Genomic DNA, 16,121 nt, shown 5'->3' on the forward strand with positions numbered 1-16,121 from the left:
CTAATAAAGTAGTTGTATACTGTCAACTTAACGTGACAGTCCCAATAAGGGAATATACTACTGCTGTTTAGCCCTAGGAAGCCAGACCGCTTCCTATTAGGCCTTGACACATTTCCTGTACCCTTATCCTTACGAGGGGGAGACAAACTCCTCCACCCAGCCTAGCCTGCATTCAGGGACATGTTTCTGAGTCTTTGCTCGTCATCAGCCTGAAGTAGCACGACTGGCTAGATGAAGAAGTCTGTTTCACTCTGGTAAGGATATACTATGTTTTTCATGCTGCATTGTTTTTCCGAGTTAAGTCACATGTCTTGGAACTGATTATCAATGCAAGTCTGCAAGTGCCGGAGAGGAGAGTGAGGTGAATAGGCAAAATAACATGTTTGTCTATTTTATAAACAAGCTCGACTGTGTCACATTTTCTATGCTATGAATCACATTGCTCGTTAACTCTGGTCACAATCTAATATTATCAGTGTTGTTCACGAAAAATAAAATTATAAAAAAGTTATAAATAACCAAGGTCAGGCACCACATACATATCAAGAATTTGGAAGACTTTACTAAGTAACTGACTCAACCCTTTAGCATTCAAAATGGTCATATCCGGCGAAAACGTTCCGTTTTATGTTTAAACCAGCCAGATCCAGTCTCTCACACCTACCCTACAATATCGTTCTAAAAATAAACAACTACATCATTGAAGTCTCACGTATGATAAATCCAAAACGGTGTGAGTAAATAAGAATTACATTTGACAGAATAATCTGAAAAACTAAAGGGTTAACTAAGGAGGAAGAGATTGGACAATGTAGGTCACAGATTCCCCTAAAAAAGACAGGATCATCGAGGCTGGATTGCCTATGATTATGGGTCTGCTCAATCAGGGTCAACCTGGGGTTAAACAAGTGCTAGTGGAGAACACACACAAAGACACACACACACACACACACATATTTTTGGTTTCCACACAAGTTTCCATCTACCAAATTCACTGGCAGGGAACTGGCCAGCCTGGGGCAATAGTAGAAGATACGAGCCCAAGGTGTTGTGCGGTGAGATTGAACTCAAAACCACGTGACCTCAAAGCAAGTTCCTTAACCACAGATACATGCCTGCACCAGTACAGAACACGCTTCTGCACAGTCTCCCTCAGTGGAATTTCTCCAAACAAGGCAAGTGGATCAACCAGAGGAGACGTAGCTGTGGTATAAGGGCAAACCGTTCAAAAGTAGAACAAACTGGCTTGTCAACAGAATGAGAAAGTCTTAACGCTTCAAGCAGCACCATCTGCCAGAGGGAGATAAATGAAATAAAAAATGCCTCCTTTTAATGGTTCCGAATAGCGAGATAGACACACTCTCCTTGTACTCACCCCCATACCATCAGAAAATATTACTACACAGAGATCCTTTGATTTAACCGTCTAATAAAAAATAGTAAACAAGAGAAGGCAATAACTGCTGAAAATGTCTGTTCAATCAAAGTTGGCACAGCAGCTACATCTCCGCCCCACCCCCCATCTCCCATACACATTCTTCTTCGCACCATCTAGCTTGTGCACATATACAAGCTTTCGTTTATCTGGATCGTTCTTTATCATGATGCTCGCTAGCCATTTCGTTCTAGTAGTTTCTCGATTTTTCACTTTGTTTATTCTTTTACTTGTTTCAGTCATTTGACTGCGGCCATGCTGGAGCACCGCCTTTAGTCGAATCAAATCAACCCCCAGGACATTCTTTGTAAGCCTAGTACTTATTCTATCAGTCTCTTTTTGCCGAACTGCTAAGTTACGGGGACCTAAACACACCAGCATCGGTTGTCAAGCGATGTTGGGGATATACACACATACATATATATATATATATATATATATATATATATATATATATATGATGGGCTTCTTTCAGTTTCCGGCTACCAAATCCACTCACAAGGCTTTGGTTGGCCCGAGGCTATAGTAGAAGACACTTGCCCAAGGTGCCACGCAGTGGGACTGAACCCGGGACCATGTGGTTGGTAAGCAAGCTACTTAACACACATGCTTCTTCAACTTTACGCTTCATTTTTCTTCTTCTTCTTCTTCTTCTTCAACCCCCACCAATCCCCTAATATTCCAACAAAATTTAATAAACATTTGAATTCATCAAAATCTCTCTCTCTCTCTCTCTCACACACACACACACACACACACACAGAACTGTTATTTCTAGCTCCCTCACTCCCCCATTCAAAAACACAGTTGATGAACTTCAGCTTCAGCTTTTATAAGTTCTTAATTTTGTAAAATTATTCATTTATGCATTTCATCCATTAAATTCGGAATGTTTAACTAAGACCTTACTGTGTCTACATACATATACATACACGTGTACATATGAATGGATAGGAGAGTGTACTTAAAAGCTGTTTCATCTGCTTTTAAAAACAACACAAAGTGCTCAATTATATACATCCTAAAAGAGAATGTTATTTAGATGCTATGTCATGTTAAAATAGTAACAATACACATTTATATATATAGGTGTATGTATATACACACATACGTGTTTTCATGTACATGAGTATGTATACATATATACATACTTGTGTGTGTGTGTTGTACTAAAAACATTAGACATTTCTTCTTCACAATAAACCACTATATTTCACTTCCGAGCTGTGTACCAACTATTTATCAACACATACCATCACCAATTCCTTTGGGTCGTATCATTTACTCTACAACAGAAGACATTTTGCTCATGCTGGCATGGGTGGGAGGAGTTTTTTTGAGACATTGTTTTGAGACTAGATGTCCTTCTTGATGCCAGCATGTTTAATTATCCCTTACGTGCAGGTTCCACACAAAAGTGCCCCATAAAAACGCCCTGTGCTGGTGCCACACAAAAGCGCCCCATGCTGGAGCCACATAAAAGCACCCTGTGTTGGTGTCACATAAAAGCGCCCCATGCTGGTGCCACACAAAGGCACCCTGTGCTGGTGTCACACAAAAGTGCCCTGTGCTGGTGTCACACAAAAGTGCCTCGTGCTGGTGCCACACAAAAGCACTCATGTCAGTACCATGTAAAAGCACACAAGCAGGGAGCACGTTAAAAACACCTAGTAACACTCTGTAAAGCTGCTGGCGTTAGGAAGGGCAACAGACAAAATGGAGCCCAGGGACCTCTTGTCAAACCATCCAACCCCTGCCAGCATGGAAAACAGCTGTAAAATGATGAAGACATGCAAGGAATATAGTGTGACTGGTCTAAAATCCAGATTACACACTATTATGAATACTTAGGTACACACGTGTGAAGAGTGCATTTAGAAGCTGTAGTTTTCCCTCTTCAGAAACAGTATGAAGTGCTCAATTGTACACACTCTTCAAAAGTGAGTGCTATACACACACACACACACACACACACACACACTTCCCTCCTTAAAATGGGAAAGGCAGATTTGAGGATGTAGTAGCGCAAGATATACAGAAGGACCAAAAAAAAAAAAATGGGATGGCCACAGCAGGATTGTTGATGATCAGAGATAACTAAATGGCAGGGAACTAAAAAACAACTGTTTGGTAGTTTGACCAACGAGGAAAAGAAGCCGATCCCTAAGACCTTAATGCAAGACAAAACTAGTTAATCCAATCTCTGATTCAAATTATCAAAAGACCCATGGTTTATCCGTAGGTTCTGTTTTTCAACCTTTAGCTTTCAGGTTTCTCTGTCAAATATAAAGTTTGTTTAGTCACTTTGTTTTTGAAATTAAGCTTTGAGGCTTTGATGATGTCATCATTTTTAGAATGACATTGTAGAGCAGGCATGAAAGGTCAAATCTAGTTGGTTTGAATACAAAATGGGTGGAATATTTGGGCCAGGGGTCGATATCTTCAACTAGAAACCCTTTTAGGCGGTGCCCCAGCATGGCCGTAGTCAAATGACTGAAACAAGTAAAAGAATAAGAAAATAGATGCTGCATAATAAATAAATAAATAAATATAAAATCGAAATGGTCACCAGTAGACTATCTTTTGATCGTATCTGTCTGTTTGGCAAGGGTTGACCAGAGGTTAAATAAAAAAAATTTTTTTTAATGCCACATAGGCGTAGGAGTGACTGTGTGGTAAGTGGCTTGCTTACCAATCGCACGGTTCTAGGTTCAGTCCCACAGCGTGGTACCCGAATCACGTGTCTTCTACTATAGCCTTGTGAGTGGATTTGGTTGATGGAAACTGAAAGAAGCCCGTCCTTCCAGCATCGCTTAACAACCGATAGAATAAGTATTAGGCTTACAAAGAATAAGTCCTGGGGGTCGATTTGTTCGACTAAGGGCGGTGCTCCAGCATGGCCGCAGTCAAATGACAAACAAATAAAAGAATTTTAAAAAAAAGGTATCACACACAACCCTCCACCTATCCACTTACCACAAACCCGCTCCTCAACGATACCCATCTCTCTCTCTCTCTCTCTCTCTCTCTATATATATATATATATATATATATATATATATATATATATATATATATATATGTATCACCGTATATAGATGTCGTGATTATTGTAAGACATAGAAGTGTTTCACCTCGTACCACCCTCCATCTCCCACTCACAAGCAGGCTTCTGCTACTGGAATGATGATGACGATGATGATCATGACGGATGATAGTAGTAGTAGTAGTAATATTAGTAGTAGCAAAGACACTATTGATGACAATAACAGCAGGGGCGATCGTAGTAGTAGTAGTAGTAGTAGTAGTTGAAAATATGTTGATCGTCTTAGTAGTACTACTAACAATAGCGATGACGACGACTACTACGATGACGCTTTACCACCGTAAAAGCACACACACCTTACGATGGACCAAAGGCTTTCCTGCCGTGACAATCCCGCCAGCGACGGCATCGTTCGTCCTTTCGTCGACTGCGGAGTGTGGATAAGAGGGAGATTTTTGGTTGGAATTTCTAGGAGAACCACGACGACCACATACAATACAAGCTCCGTTGTCGGCTCGTGATAATAGTTGAAGGGGATGGGGGGGGGGTAATAGTAACAGTGGTAGTAGGAGAAGAAATAATACGACCACAGTAGTAGTGGCTGTAGTAGTAGTGGTGGTTGTAGTAGTAGTGGCTGTAGTAGTAGTAGTGGTGGTTGTAGTAGTAGTAGTAGTAGTAGTGGTGGTTGTAGTAGTAGTAGTGGTTGTAGTAGTAGTGGCTGTAGTAGTAGTAGTAGTAGGTTGTAGTAGTAGGTTGTAGTAGTAGTAGTAAAAACACTACTCGCTCTAAAACACCGAATAGAGGGAGTTTTCGACTATTAATCACTGAGCTAATCTCAATTGATCAAAGCCCCCCCCCCTCGATCCCCGCCAACCTCTTTTTTTTTCTTTTTTTAATCTATAGCTAAATACATTAGGCTTGAGAAGCCTAAACCACCCGTCACATCCGCTGGTCCCTTCTTACACAGCAGCCGTAGGTAGAAATAAGCACACGCACCCCCCTCCTTCATTTAGCTCAAAAACTACCCATTCACCCCACCACCACCACCAATATCTCTCAACTTAACGCACCGACCAGATATCGTTTCCGCTTCGATTTCTAAGAGACACCTTTTAATTATCTATACAAGCATATCTCCCACTCTTTCTCTCTCTCTCCCCCTCTCTCTTTCTCCACTTATTTGCCGCTTGAAAGAAACTTCTAGTTAATAATAATGGAGTGAATCATAGACCTCGAATAAGAAAACACACACACACACACACACATATATATATATATATATATGTATGTGTGTATATAGACACACGCTTGGGAAGCTTTTTCACGCGACCACTCCAATTATCTGAAAAATCCACAAATATCCATAAAGTATGTATGATGATAAATATCAAAGAATAGGATATTAAAAGGATTCGATGTTTGCCATTACACACATACACACACACGAGAGAGAGAAAGAGAGGCAGGAACACAGTAACGAATTCGCGATTACCTATCTATTGACCTGAAGTGAACATTAGGGGTCAGTACAGCGAGGAAAAAAAGGATAGGGGAACAGTAGCAAGGAAAAGCAACTTACAAAGGGAGGAGGGGTAGCTAATAAAAAGAAGAAAAAAAAGAACGAACTTACATTCATCAGCAAAGAGGAGGAAGAGGAGAAGACACATGACAAAGCATGAGGGAGGGAGACGAGTAGCCATTTGAACATATACATACATATATACATACGTATATTTTATTATTATTATTATCGGTAGAATTAGAGTGGCTCAAGGGCCGAGAGTTCCGTGCAAAGAGACCAGAGAATTATTTTAACCGGTCGAAATAAATGTAAGCCTCCCCCATAACGGCACCATAATTTGAAACCCGTTTCATAAGTCCAAACTGGACGTAACCCTCGGCCTTCCAAACACGCTGACTAATAATAAAATATACTAATATATACCGATATTTGGATTTCTATTTTCCTTTAACACAAAACCTAAATGTATATACATATACACCTTGTGCGTGTATATATATATATATATATATATATATATATATATATATATATATATATATACATAAGGATATTGTTAACTTCCGCATAATGTTATCAGCTTCGGTTCTTACTACTGTTCTCTAAAAGGCTCCGTTTATAACAGCAAGCGGGGAAAAAACAACAAAACACAACAAAAACGATCATATTAAGCGGCTTTCAACTGCACACAGTTCTAAGGCACTCGTGTGCCATTTTTTGTGACTGCTTTATCTCGACCGCGTGAGAACCACAAAGAACTACAATAATTAAACAACTAAACTGGGTTAAAAATATTATATTAATTACCTTTACTTACTACCCTCAACGCAGGTGCTGACTAATATAGAATTCTGGAGATCATATATAAATATAAATATATATAAATATATATATCATGGTTGGCTGTCAACCTATTTTAGAACGCCAAGAAGCGTTTCAATGGTTCCATACTAACTTCCTTCTCGCAGAACATTTTCTACCCAGACTTCTTTCTCCTTTTCTTGTCTATTCTCAATGTATAACCACATCTTATTATAACTCAAGCCTGCGTGTAATATATATATACACACACAAGGTTATATAAGCTAGTAATCTTATTGATGCGTAAATAAAATGATAGCTGAACGTATTAATTGGAGTCTAATTTACTTCTTATTTTAATTTAATTGGTGAACACGGAAGTTGAGAGAATGCCGCAAGTATAGAGAGTTTGTGTGTATGTGTGTTTAGTTCATGTACTGGGGTAAAGTCGCATTATTTTGTACTAGATTTTTGCTGAAAAAAGGAAAAAAAAAAAACTGGGGCGTGACCCACACGGGGTAAAGCAAAAACTATGAAAGGACCAAGATTTAACATTTACTTAATACACGAGTAAATGTGGGATTTCGTGTGTTGAGGTATATTTTGAGTATAGTTTAATATATATATATATCCAACATACAATGTTTTAATATCACAAAACTACGCGACAAAAAACACAAAATAATTTATCACGCACATGGCTGATAAACTCGTTTGAAAGACAGAAGAGAAATAGTTTACTACACTTAAAAAAAGAAACCGTGACGGGAACTTCTACTGCTGTAGCACGGCCTGCTAGAAATAGCAACTAAATCTACACCAAATTATAGCCTTCTGTTAGCAAAACGAAGGAGTCTCAAAGATGAGAAAATTCGTATTGTCTTAGTGACAACGCCTTTGATTACAGGTTCTTGGTCGATCAGACTAACATGGGATTACATACACCTGTCTGTCTATCTTTGACAGACATGGGCAAACTGCGACCCGCGGGACTTTCCGAACGAATGGTGCGCGAACGAAATTTTACCTTGAATTTTTGGCGAAAGTAAAAAAAAAAAACCTACACCCGGTGTTTAGGGTTAGGGTTTTTTGTTAAGCCGAAAAACGGGTAGTCTACGTATTCTTTACCGCCGCCGAATTTCTTTTTAGTAGTAGTGCAGATCCCCTAATACTGAACCATATCGTTTGCGGCCCGCTTCTTGACAAAAGGTGCGTACGCTTGATTTAGGATATCCGGATTGCTTTTACAAACAAGAGAGAGGGTTTCTATTTACAATCGAGAAGCTACAATAATTACTGATGGGTACAGAATTCGTTTCCTATCTATCAAACTGGATCAGCTTTCACTCCTGTTTGATACGCGATACGAAGATCTAAGTACTCGAGCCAAAAGCGTAACTGTGGGTGTGTGTGTATGTATACATACATACAAACACACACCCATAAAGGAAAAATATATACACACATTATATTGATACATATGCACACGGTAAATAAACTAGAGGTTGGCAACAGAGATCCGGTATCAACACCACAGTGGCAACCGTTTGTTGTGATCATATAAGGACGGAATATTCTTCACAACCTCATCCGCGATTTTTGCAAAGTGGCTTCTGTGGAAATGCGCTCTTCGCAGCTCGAGAGATCCTCGTCGTGTGCTATTCTTCCTTCAAGCGTTGAAGGGGGTAAAAAAAAAAGGTGTAATATTCGAACGAATTAATAAACTCTGCACCATATATTGCGTACTTTTCTCCTTGCTTAGACATCAAAGCAGGCATGTATGAATGTGTGTATACGTACACACACACACACACACACATCTATCTATCTATGGTCATTTCATTATGTTGAACCGTTAATCCCTACTATCGCTTGACTACCGATGCTGGTGTGTTTACGTCCCCGTAAATTAGCGATTCGGCAAAAGAAACAGACAGAATAAGTACTAGGCTTACAAAGAATAAGACCTGGGATCGATTTGTTCGACTAAAGGCGGTGCTCCTGCATGGCCGTAGTCAAATGGCTGAAATAAATAAAAGAATGTGTATACATACACACACACACACGTGTATATATGCATATATACACATATATATAATCTTACATACACACATGATCTTAGGATGCAGTCAGAATCTGCAACTTAAAACGAAGTGGTGTCTGCATGGTTGTTCGACTCGCTAGAAATAGCAACAACATCTCTCTTAAATATAGCTTTAAAAAAACAAAACAAGAAGTACACATTAAATACCGTAGTTCCTGATATACAAAACGGCAGGATGGCCATCACTGGAGCGCTTTTGATCAAAAACGTCTGCACGATCAGGGTTAAACGACGAGAACACAATGTAATCCGTACAAGAAGCGGTATTGATCTGAAGTTATCGCTTGATTACTTTATTTATGAAAACACATTATATACTCATTATTTATTAAATAATTTTTTGCTTTTCGGAGCGAAAATGGACAAAAAAATATTGAGGCAAATGCCATTTTCTACACCAAAATTGAAATTCTCACATACTGGTGATATTTAATTTCTGTAGGCGAATTAATATTTTATAAAACTGGATTTGGCTATACATATATATATATATATGTGCATATACATACATGTACATATATATGCATATACATACATGTACATATACATATATATGTATATACATACATGTACATATATATATAGATATACATACATACACACATAGAAATTTAAGCAGTGAATTCTTCCACTTAAACAAATCTATCTATATATATATATATACAAACATACATACATACATACATATATACACACAACCCTAAGCACTGTGGTCTTTTCTTCCTACTTCTAAAACCTATACACATGTTCCAGCATGACTGGAACATATCAAAGAACACGTGTATATATGCTCACAGCATATACACATAGATGTATAATGTATGTATTTTATACAACTATCTAATGTATAAGAATGTTACCCACCCTCTACCCAGTCTCCTCTGGGCTTTCCTATAGCATCTGAAGAAGGACTAATCTCTGAAACGCCATAACTTTTATTCTTTCAATCCATCCATGAACATCAACCTAAAAATATTAAGTGTGAATGCCTCTGATAGTTTTTTTGTATGTTTGTTTGTATTTGCTTTTTGCATTTGGACTCTAATTGCGGAGGGAACCTGCGGAAGCAGTAGACCCACGAAGACGTGGTAAGAAGTGGTGAGAAAGGATCTTTAGACCCTGGCCTTCACTGAAGAAATGACAAGAGATCAGGAGTTGTGATTTGCTGTAATTGAGAAGGTGTGTTGAGCTAAGTACAATTGTCCAAACATACAGGTGTTGGTACCACATAAAATATACTTGTGCCAGTGTTGGTGGCACATGTAAAGCACCCAGTACACTCTGCAAAGTGGTTGGCATTAGGAAGGGCATTCAGCCATAGAAACCATGCCACAACAGACAATTGGAGTGTAGACAACTCCTCAGCTGGCTAGCACCTCTCAAACTGTTCAACCCATGCCAGCATGGAAAACAGACATTAAACATATATATATGTATATATATATATAGTCCCACTGCATGGCACCTTGGGTGAGTGTCTTCTACTGTGGCCTCAAGTTAACCAAAGCCTTGTGAGTGGATTTGGTAGATGGAAACTAAAGGAAGCCCATCATGTATTGGATGTCTTTATGTCCTCATAACTTAGTGGTTCAGCAAAAGAGGCCGATAGAATAAGTACTAGGCTTACAAAGAATAAATCCTGTTCGACTAAAGGCAGTGCTCCAGCATGGCCAGTCAAGTGACTGAAACAAGTAAAAGAGTATATATATATATATATATATATATATATATATATATATATATATATATATAATGTGAGGCAGATGAATGACAACAGAATTTCCAAATCGCTGTTATACGGCGAGTTGGCTCCGGGTAGAGGATCCAGAGGACGACCAAAACTGAGATTTAAGGATACATGTAAGAGCAGCCAGACCAAGTCCCCCCACACCGATGCAAAGACTTGAGAAAAGTTAGCAGAAGAAAGAACAGCATGGAAAAAACCTCGGTGAGCAAAAAGAGTCAAACAGGTTGACGAAGAAAACATTCCAGCCCTTGAAGTAAAATGCCAAAGAAAGACAACACCCTGCAACCCCTTCCTTGCTTGCAAAACTTGATCATCAGACATAGGAGAGATCAGCTGCAGAAGGAAGACTACAGGTACTTAATTAAGACAATAAAAAGGAAGGACTCTCCTGGTGAGGGTAACGTAGGAGTGTTCAGCTTTAGCTGGACGACCTGCACAAATGATGTGCTTATAGGGATCAAATGTATGGGCCGTACATTAGTTCACTCTCTCCATCAAATTGATGCTGCCCGAACAGGTGCCTGGTATACCACACGTCAGATGCCCAAGTGGATAGCAGAGCAATGTGAGATGGAGTTATTTCTTTATTGCCCACCACAAGGGGCTAAGCATAGAGGGGACAAACAAGGACAGACAAAGGGATTAAGTCGATTGCATTGACTCCCAGTGCGTAACTGGTACTTATTTAATCAACCCTGAAAGGATGAAAGGCAAAGTCTACCTCGGCAGAATTTGAACTCCGAACGTAACGGCAAAAGAAATACTGCTAAGCATTTCGCCCGGCGTGCTAACGATTCTACCAGCAATGTGAGATGAAGTGTTCTGCTCAAGAACACAACCTGGTCTGGGAATTGAAATCACAATCTTGTGATTGTGAGTGCAACACTCTAATCACCTGGCCATGCATCCTCATTAATAATAATAATGGTTTCAAATTTTGCCACAAGGATAGCATTTTGGGGGGAAGGGGAGTAGTTGATTACATCGACCCCAGTGTTCAACTGGTACTTATTTTATCGACCCCAAAAGGATAAATGGCAAAGTCAACCCTGGTAGAATTTGAACTCAGAATGTAGCAGCAGGCGAAATACTGTTAAGCATTTCATCCAGCATGCTAACGATTTTGCTAATACAGGCTTTCATCCTTCCAGACTTGATAAAATTCAAATACCAGTCAAGCAGACAAAGGCTGAGGTCGATGGCATCAACAAATGCCCTAGTCTAAAATTTCAGGTCTAGAAGAAGCCACCACATCGAAGCGCAGACAAAATGTGGTGTAGTCTTCTGGTTTCCTGACCCATACCAGCTTGGAGTAAGGGACGTTAAATGATGATCAGGAGCTAATTAGAATCGTTAGAGCACCAGAGAAAAGGCATTGCGGGATTTGTAGAAGCACTTCAAATTCCGAGTTGAAACTCAGCCCCCTACTCAGCTTTACCTTTCATACTTACGGGGTCGACGAAATAAAGTACCAGTCAAATACTAGGGATGAGGGAACAGACTAACCCCTTTCCCTTCAAAATTACTAGCCCCCTGCCTAAATTGCGAATAATAATTATTCTCACTAGAACTGGTATTAATTTTTATCTGGTGGACAGGTGAAAGGCGAAGGTTCATTGGTCTAGAGAGCAGTGGTTTCTCAACCAGGATCCATATAAGATTTCTGGGGGTCCATGCAACAAAATAGTAAATTGGAGATCCATGATAGAATAAGCACCAGGCTTTAAAAAGAAAAAAATAGGTACTGGGGTGAATACATTCAATTAAAAATTCTTCAGGGAGGTGTCCAAAAAAAAAAAGAAAAAAAAAGGGAGTCCCTGAAGAATCAACAATCAAACTGACCTCAGCTGGATTTGAACTCAAAACATAATGGAATGACGATGATGATATTTGTAACATAAACCACATGGCCAACAAATGTTTTGAGCCAACCCCCAAGAGAGTACCAAACACCTTTTTAATAAATGATGAAATCTATATGTCAGGGATTGGAACTGGTTCAGGAAAATATATCTTCGATCAAGTTTATTCTTACTACATTAAAAAAAAAATATTTTTGGAAGAAAAGGACTAGAAAGGCACTCAGTAATATGTGATCCCAAATATTTGTCTGATTTTTATTGAACTCCCTTATTGGGAACAAGGAAAAAAATTGATCTTTAGAATTTGAACTGTCTTAAGAAAGTATTTTCTTCTTAAAAGGGCCACAAATTTGTTTTTGGGAAGGGAAAGAGTAGGAAGGTACTTAGTGACATCTGACCCCTAATATACGTCTGGTATTTTAACTTTATTGACCCCTATCCACCACCAACATGATGAGGAAGTGAGAATCAATCTTTGACAAGGATTTGAAATGCCTTAAGAAAATTAACACAAGACCACAAATTTATTTTTGGGGGAACGGGAAAATTAGAAAGGTAGTTATATGCAGCCCCTACCATATGACTGGTATTTTAAAAGTTATCAGCCGACACTACTCTCATAAATTGATCTTTGGGATTGAGAAAAGGCATGGCTGTGTGGTAAGAAGTTTGCTTCCCAACCACAAGGTCTCAGGTTCAGTCCCACTGTTTGGAACCTAGGACAAGTGTCTTCTACTATAGCCCCAGGTCAATGAAAGCCTGGTGAGTGAATTTGGTAGATGGAAACTGAAAGAAGCCTGTTTATACACACACACACACATCTTTATGCCTGTGTTTCTCCACTGTCACAGCTTGATAACTGGTGCTGGTTTGTTTACATCCCTGTAAGTTTGGTAAAAATATTCCAATAAGTACCAGACTTAGAAACAAATACATACTAGGGCCAAGTTGTTCGACTAGACCCTTCAGGGTGGTGCCCCAGCAATCCAATCACTGAAAAAAGACAGGTCCAGGACCACAAATTTATTTTTGTGGCATTGCGGTGGGGAGAGTAGGAAGGTACTCAGTTATATCTAACCCACAGTATATAATTGGTATTTTTTTATCAAAACCCTCCCCGAACAGAGAGTGGGTAAAATTTATCTTTGACTAGGATTTGAAGTGCATTAAAAAAAAAAAAATTAAGGATAGGTACAGGGCCATAAATTTATTTTGACTACCTTCAGAGGGAAAAGGCGAAGTGTAAGGTACTTGTTTATTTTTATTCTACCAAAACTATCAACCCTCAGAAATGATGAGGTAAAAGATTGATCTTTGACCTCAGTTTGAAATGACCAGGGCCACATATACATCTATCAATCTACATATATGTTTGTGTGTGTATTGGAAGGGGAAGGATAGGAAGGTACTCGGTTATATCTAAAAACCCCAGTAAATGACTGGTATTTATTTTATTCTTGTTGAAACCCCTTGGAAATGATGAAGCGAAAGATTGATCTTTGACCTATATTTAAATGACCAGGGTCACATATACATCTATCTACATATACATATATATGTGTGTGTGTGTTTTGGAAGGCAAAGGATAGGAAGACACTCGGTTATATCTAAAAACCCATCAAATGGCTGATATTTTTTTATTCTAATCGAAACCCCTTGGAAATGACGAGAAGCAGATCTTTGACCGGGGTTTGAACAGCTTTCATAAAAAAACATTTTTTCATAACATGGTTACAGGTCTAAAGACATATTCTTGTTACTTTCCTTTTCCTTTTGGAAGCGAAGGAAAAGAAAACCCAAATATAAACGATTCCCAAGTATTTCACTGGTACATTCTATTCTATCGAATCTCGGAAATGATGAAAGAGGGCAAAAATCGATATCTGACCAGGATTCGAACTGCCTTAAGAATATATATATATAATTCTATAAGCACAACAAATTCATTAATGTTTTTTCCTTCTTAATTTTAAAGTCGGGTGGAACACTATTGAGGTGCATACGATCGATTACATCAACGCTCGATATTTCACTGGTACGCGTCTACCCGATACTTTGCTAATACGATCGACACTACACCCACAACCGGAAACGATTGCAAGAGAAGTGAAGGGGCGAGGTGAACGATCGATTCTCAACAGGGTTGATATTGATTTCGAACGGACAAACCACCGGTGACAGGGTTTTTAACAGACACCCACATTCGAGCAAAGAGGCCACGGTGGATTTTATGATATTAAAACCTTCCTAATAAAATACTTCTATTTTAACGACGTGTGTCCCATGACAGCCTCCAACTTTTTCTAGTCAAAGGGGCTTTTTTTGGGGGGGTTTCTTAACCTAAAATTTTACAAGATGTTATCTATAGCTTTTTATATTATTTCAAGTTTCAGTGTCCCCCAGAAAAAAAGTTATTTCACTTCGTTTTACTTCAAAACCTCAAATGGTACCTAATCAGAGCGGAATTCTGGTTGAAGTACCTCATAACTTTTTAATTTTTTATTTCGCCCTTATCTGATCGATATAAAAAAAGGGTAAAACATTCCGATCAAGCTACCCTTGTAGTATTGTAGTATTTCGAATACGCTACTAATATATATATATCATACAAGAAACAACAAAGAATTTCCTCATCATCATACATATACATATACACACACACACACATATATATATATATATATATATATATATGTATGTATGTATACGGTTATTTCAAACCTCAATGGTACGGTACTTTATCAGATCGATATGATTAAGAGGTGCCAACATACCGATCAAACGACTCTTATAATCTACCAAGCATTTAAAACTAACCCCCCACCTTGGCTAGAAATCAAATATACAAGAAACAACAAAGTATTTAATCATACATACATACAGACAGACGGAGGTAAATGTTAAGGAATGACGATGAAAAAGAATATACATTCGAAAAAGATATTATGAAATATTTTCTACAGACAGACACACACACGCACACATTAATGGAATCACCAAAAGAAAAACCTGAATCCAAATGACATTCAGAATATTTTGGATTATATTTTTTTAAGATAGATCGTAACAATGGTAATGATAGTACTTAAAACGAAATGCTTACAGTATTTTTGGGTTGGAAACTAAAAGCAGGCGAGACGAAGCGAGATATTTGTTGTGTTTTTTGTGTAGAATACAGGAGCATTAATGGCGCCTTGTCAATCTTCTCTAAAGACACAATGTAGGAATGAGGGATTGTGGGTAGTCTGTAGTTTTATAACAGACAGACACTGTGGGACTGAGGTACGACTGCGATGACGACCGTCACCACGACGACAACGACGACCATGACTACGACTATGACGATGGCTACCGCTATTCCTAGCTGTAGTAGTGTTAGTAGTAGTAGTTGTAGTAGAGATGGGGATGGTGATATCAGTGGTGGTGGTGATTTTGCAGTGATGTTGGTAGTCGTAGTAGTAATATTACGGCTGTGATGACGACCACGACTACCACTATTACTAGCTGTAGTAGTGTTAATAGTAGTTGTAGTAGAGATGATGATGGTGATATTGGTGGTGGTGGTGGTGGTGATTTTTGTAGTGGTGTTGGTAGTAGTAATATT

The 16,121-nt window shown here is 38.7% G+C and overlaps 1 protein-coding gene across 50 annotated transcripts in view; it reads right to left on the minus strand.

Moving 5' to 3' along the window:
• The window catches only part of LOC106868757 (RNA-binding protein 5-A), a 77,777-nt gene extending 62,032 nt beyond the window's left edge, over positions 1-15,745 (minus strand). For all 50 annotated transcript variants that reach the window (XR_016238413.1, XR_016238408.1, XR_016238412.1 and 47 more), the window contains exon 1: positions 15,621-15,745. Coding sequence is in view for 20 of the 50 variants with exons in the window: in XM_089342092.1 (XP_089198218.1) it covers positions 15,621-15,701 (81 nt within the window). In the remaining 30 variants the exon portion in view is untranslated. The remainder of the gene's footprint in view (positions 1-15,620) is intronic.
• Positions 15,746-16,121: the final 376 nt, after the last annotated feature.

This window comes from Octopus bimaculoides, chromosome 25 (assembly GCF_046866305.1).
Source record: "Octopus bimaculoides isolate indiv1 chromosome 25, ASM4686630v1, whole genome shotgun sequence".
NCBI classification, from domain to species: Eukaryota; Metazoa; Mollusca; class Cephalopoda; order Octopoda; family Octopodidae; genus Octopus; species Octopus bimaculoides.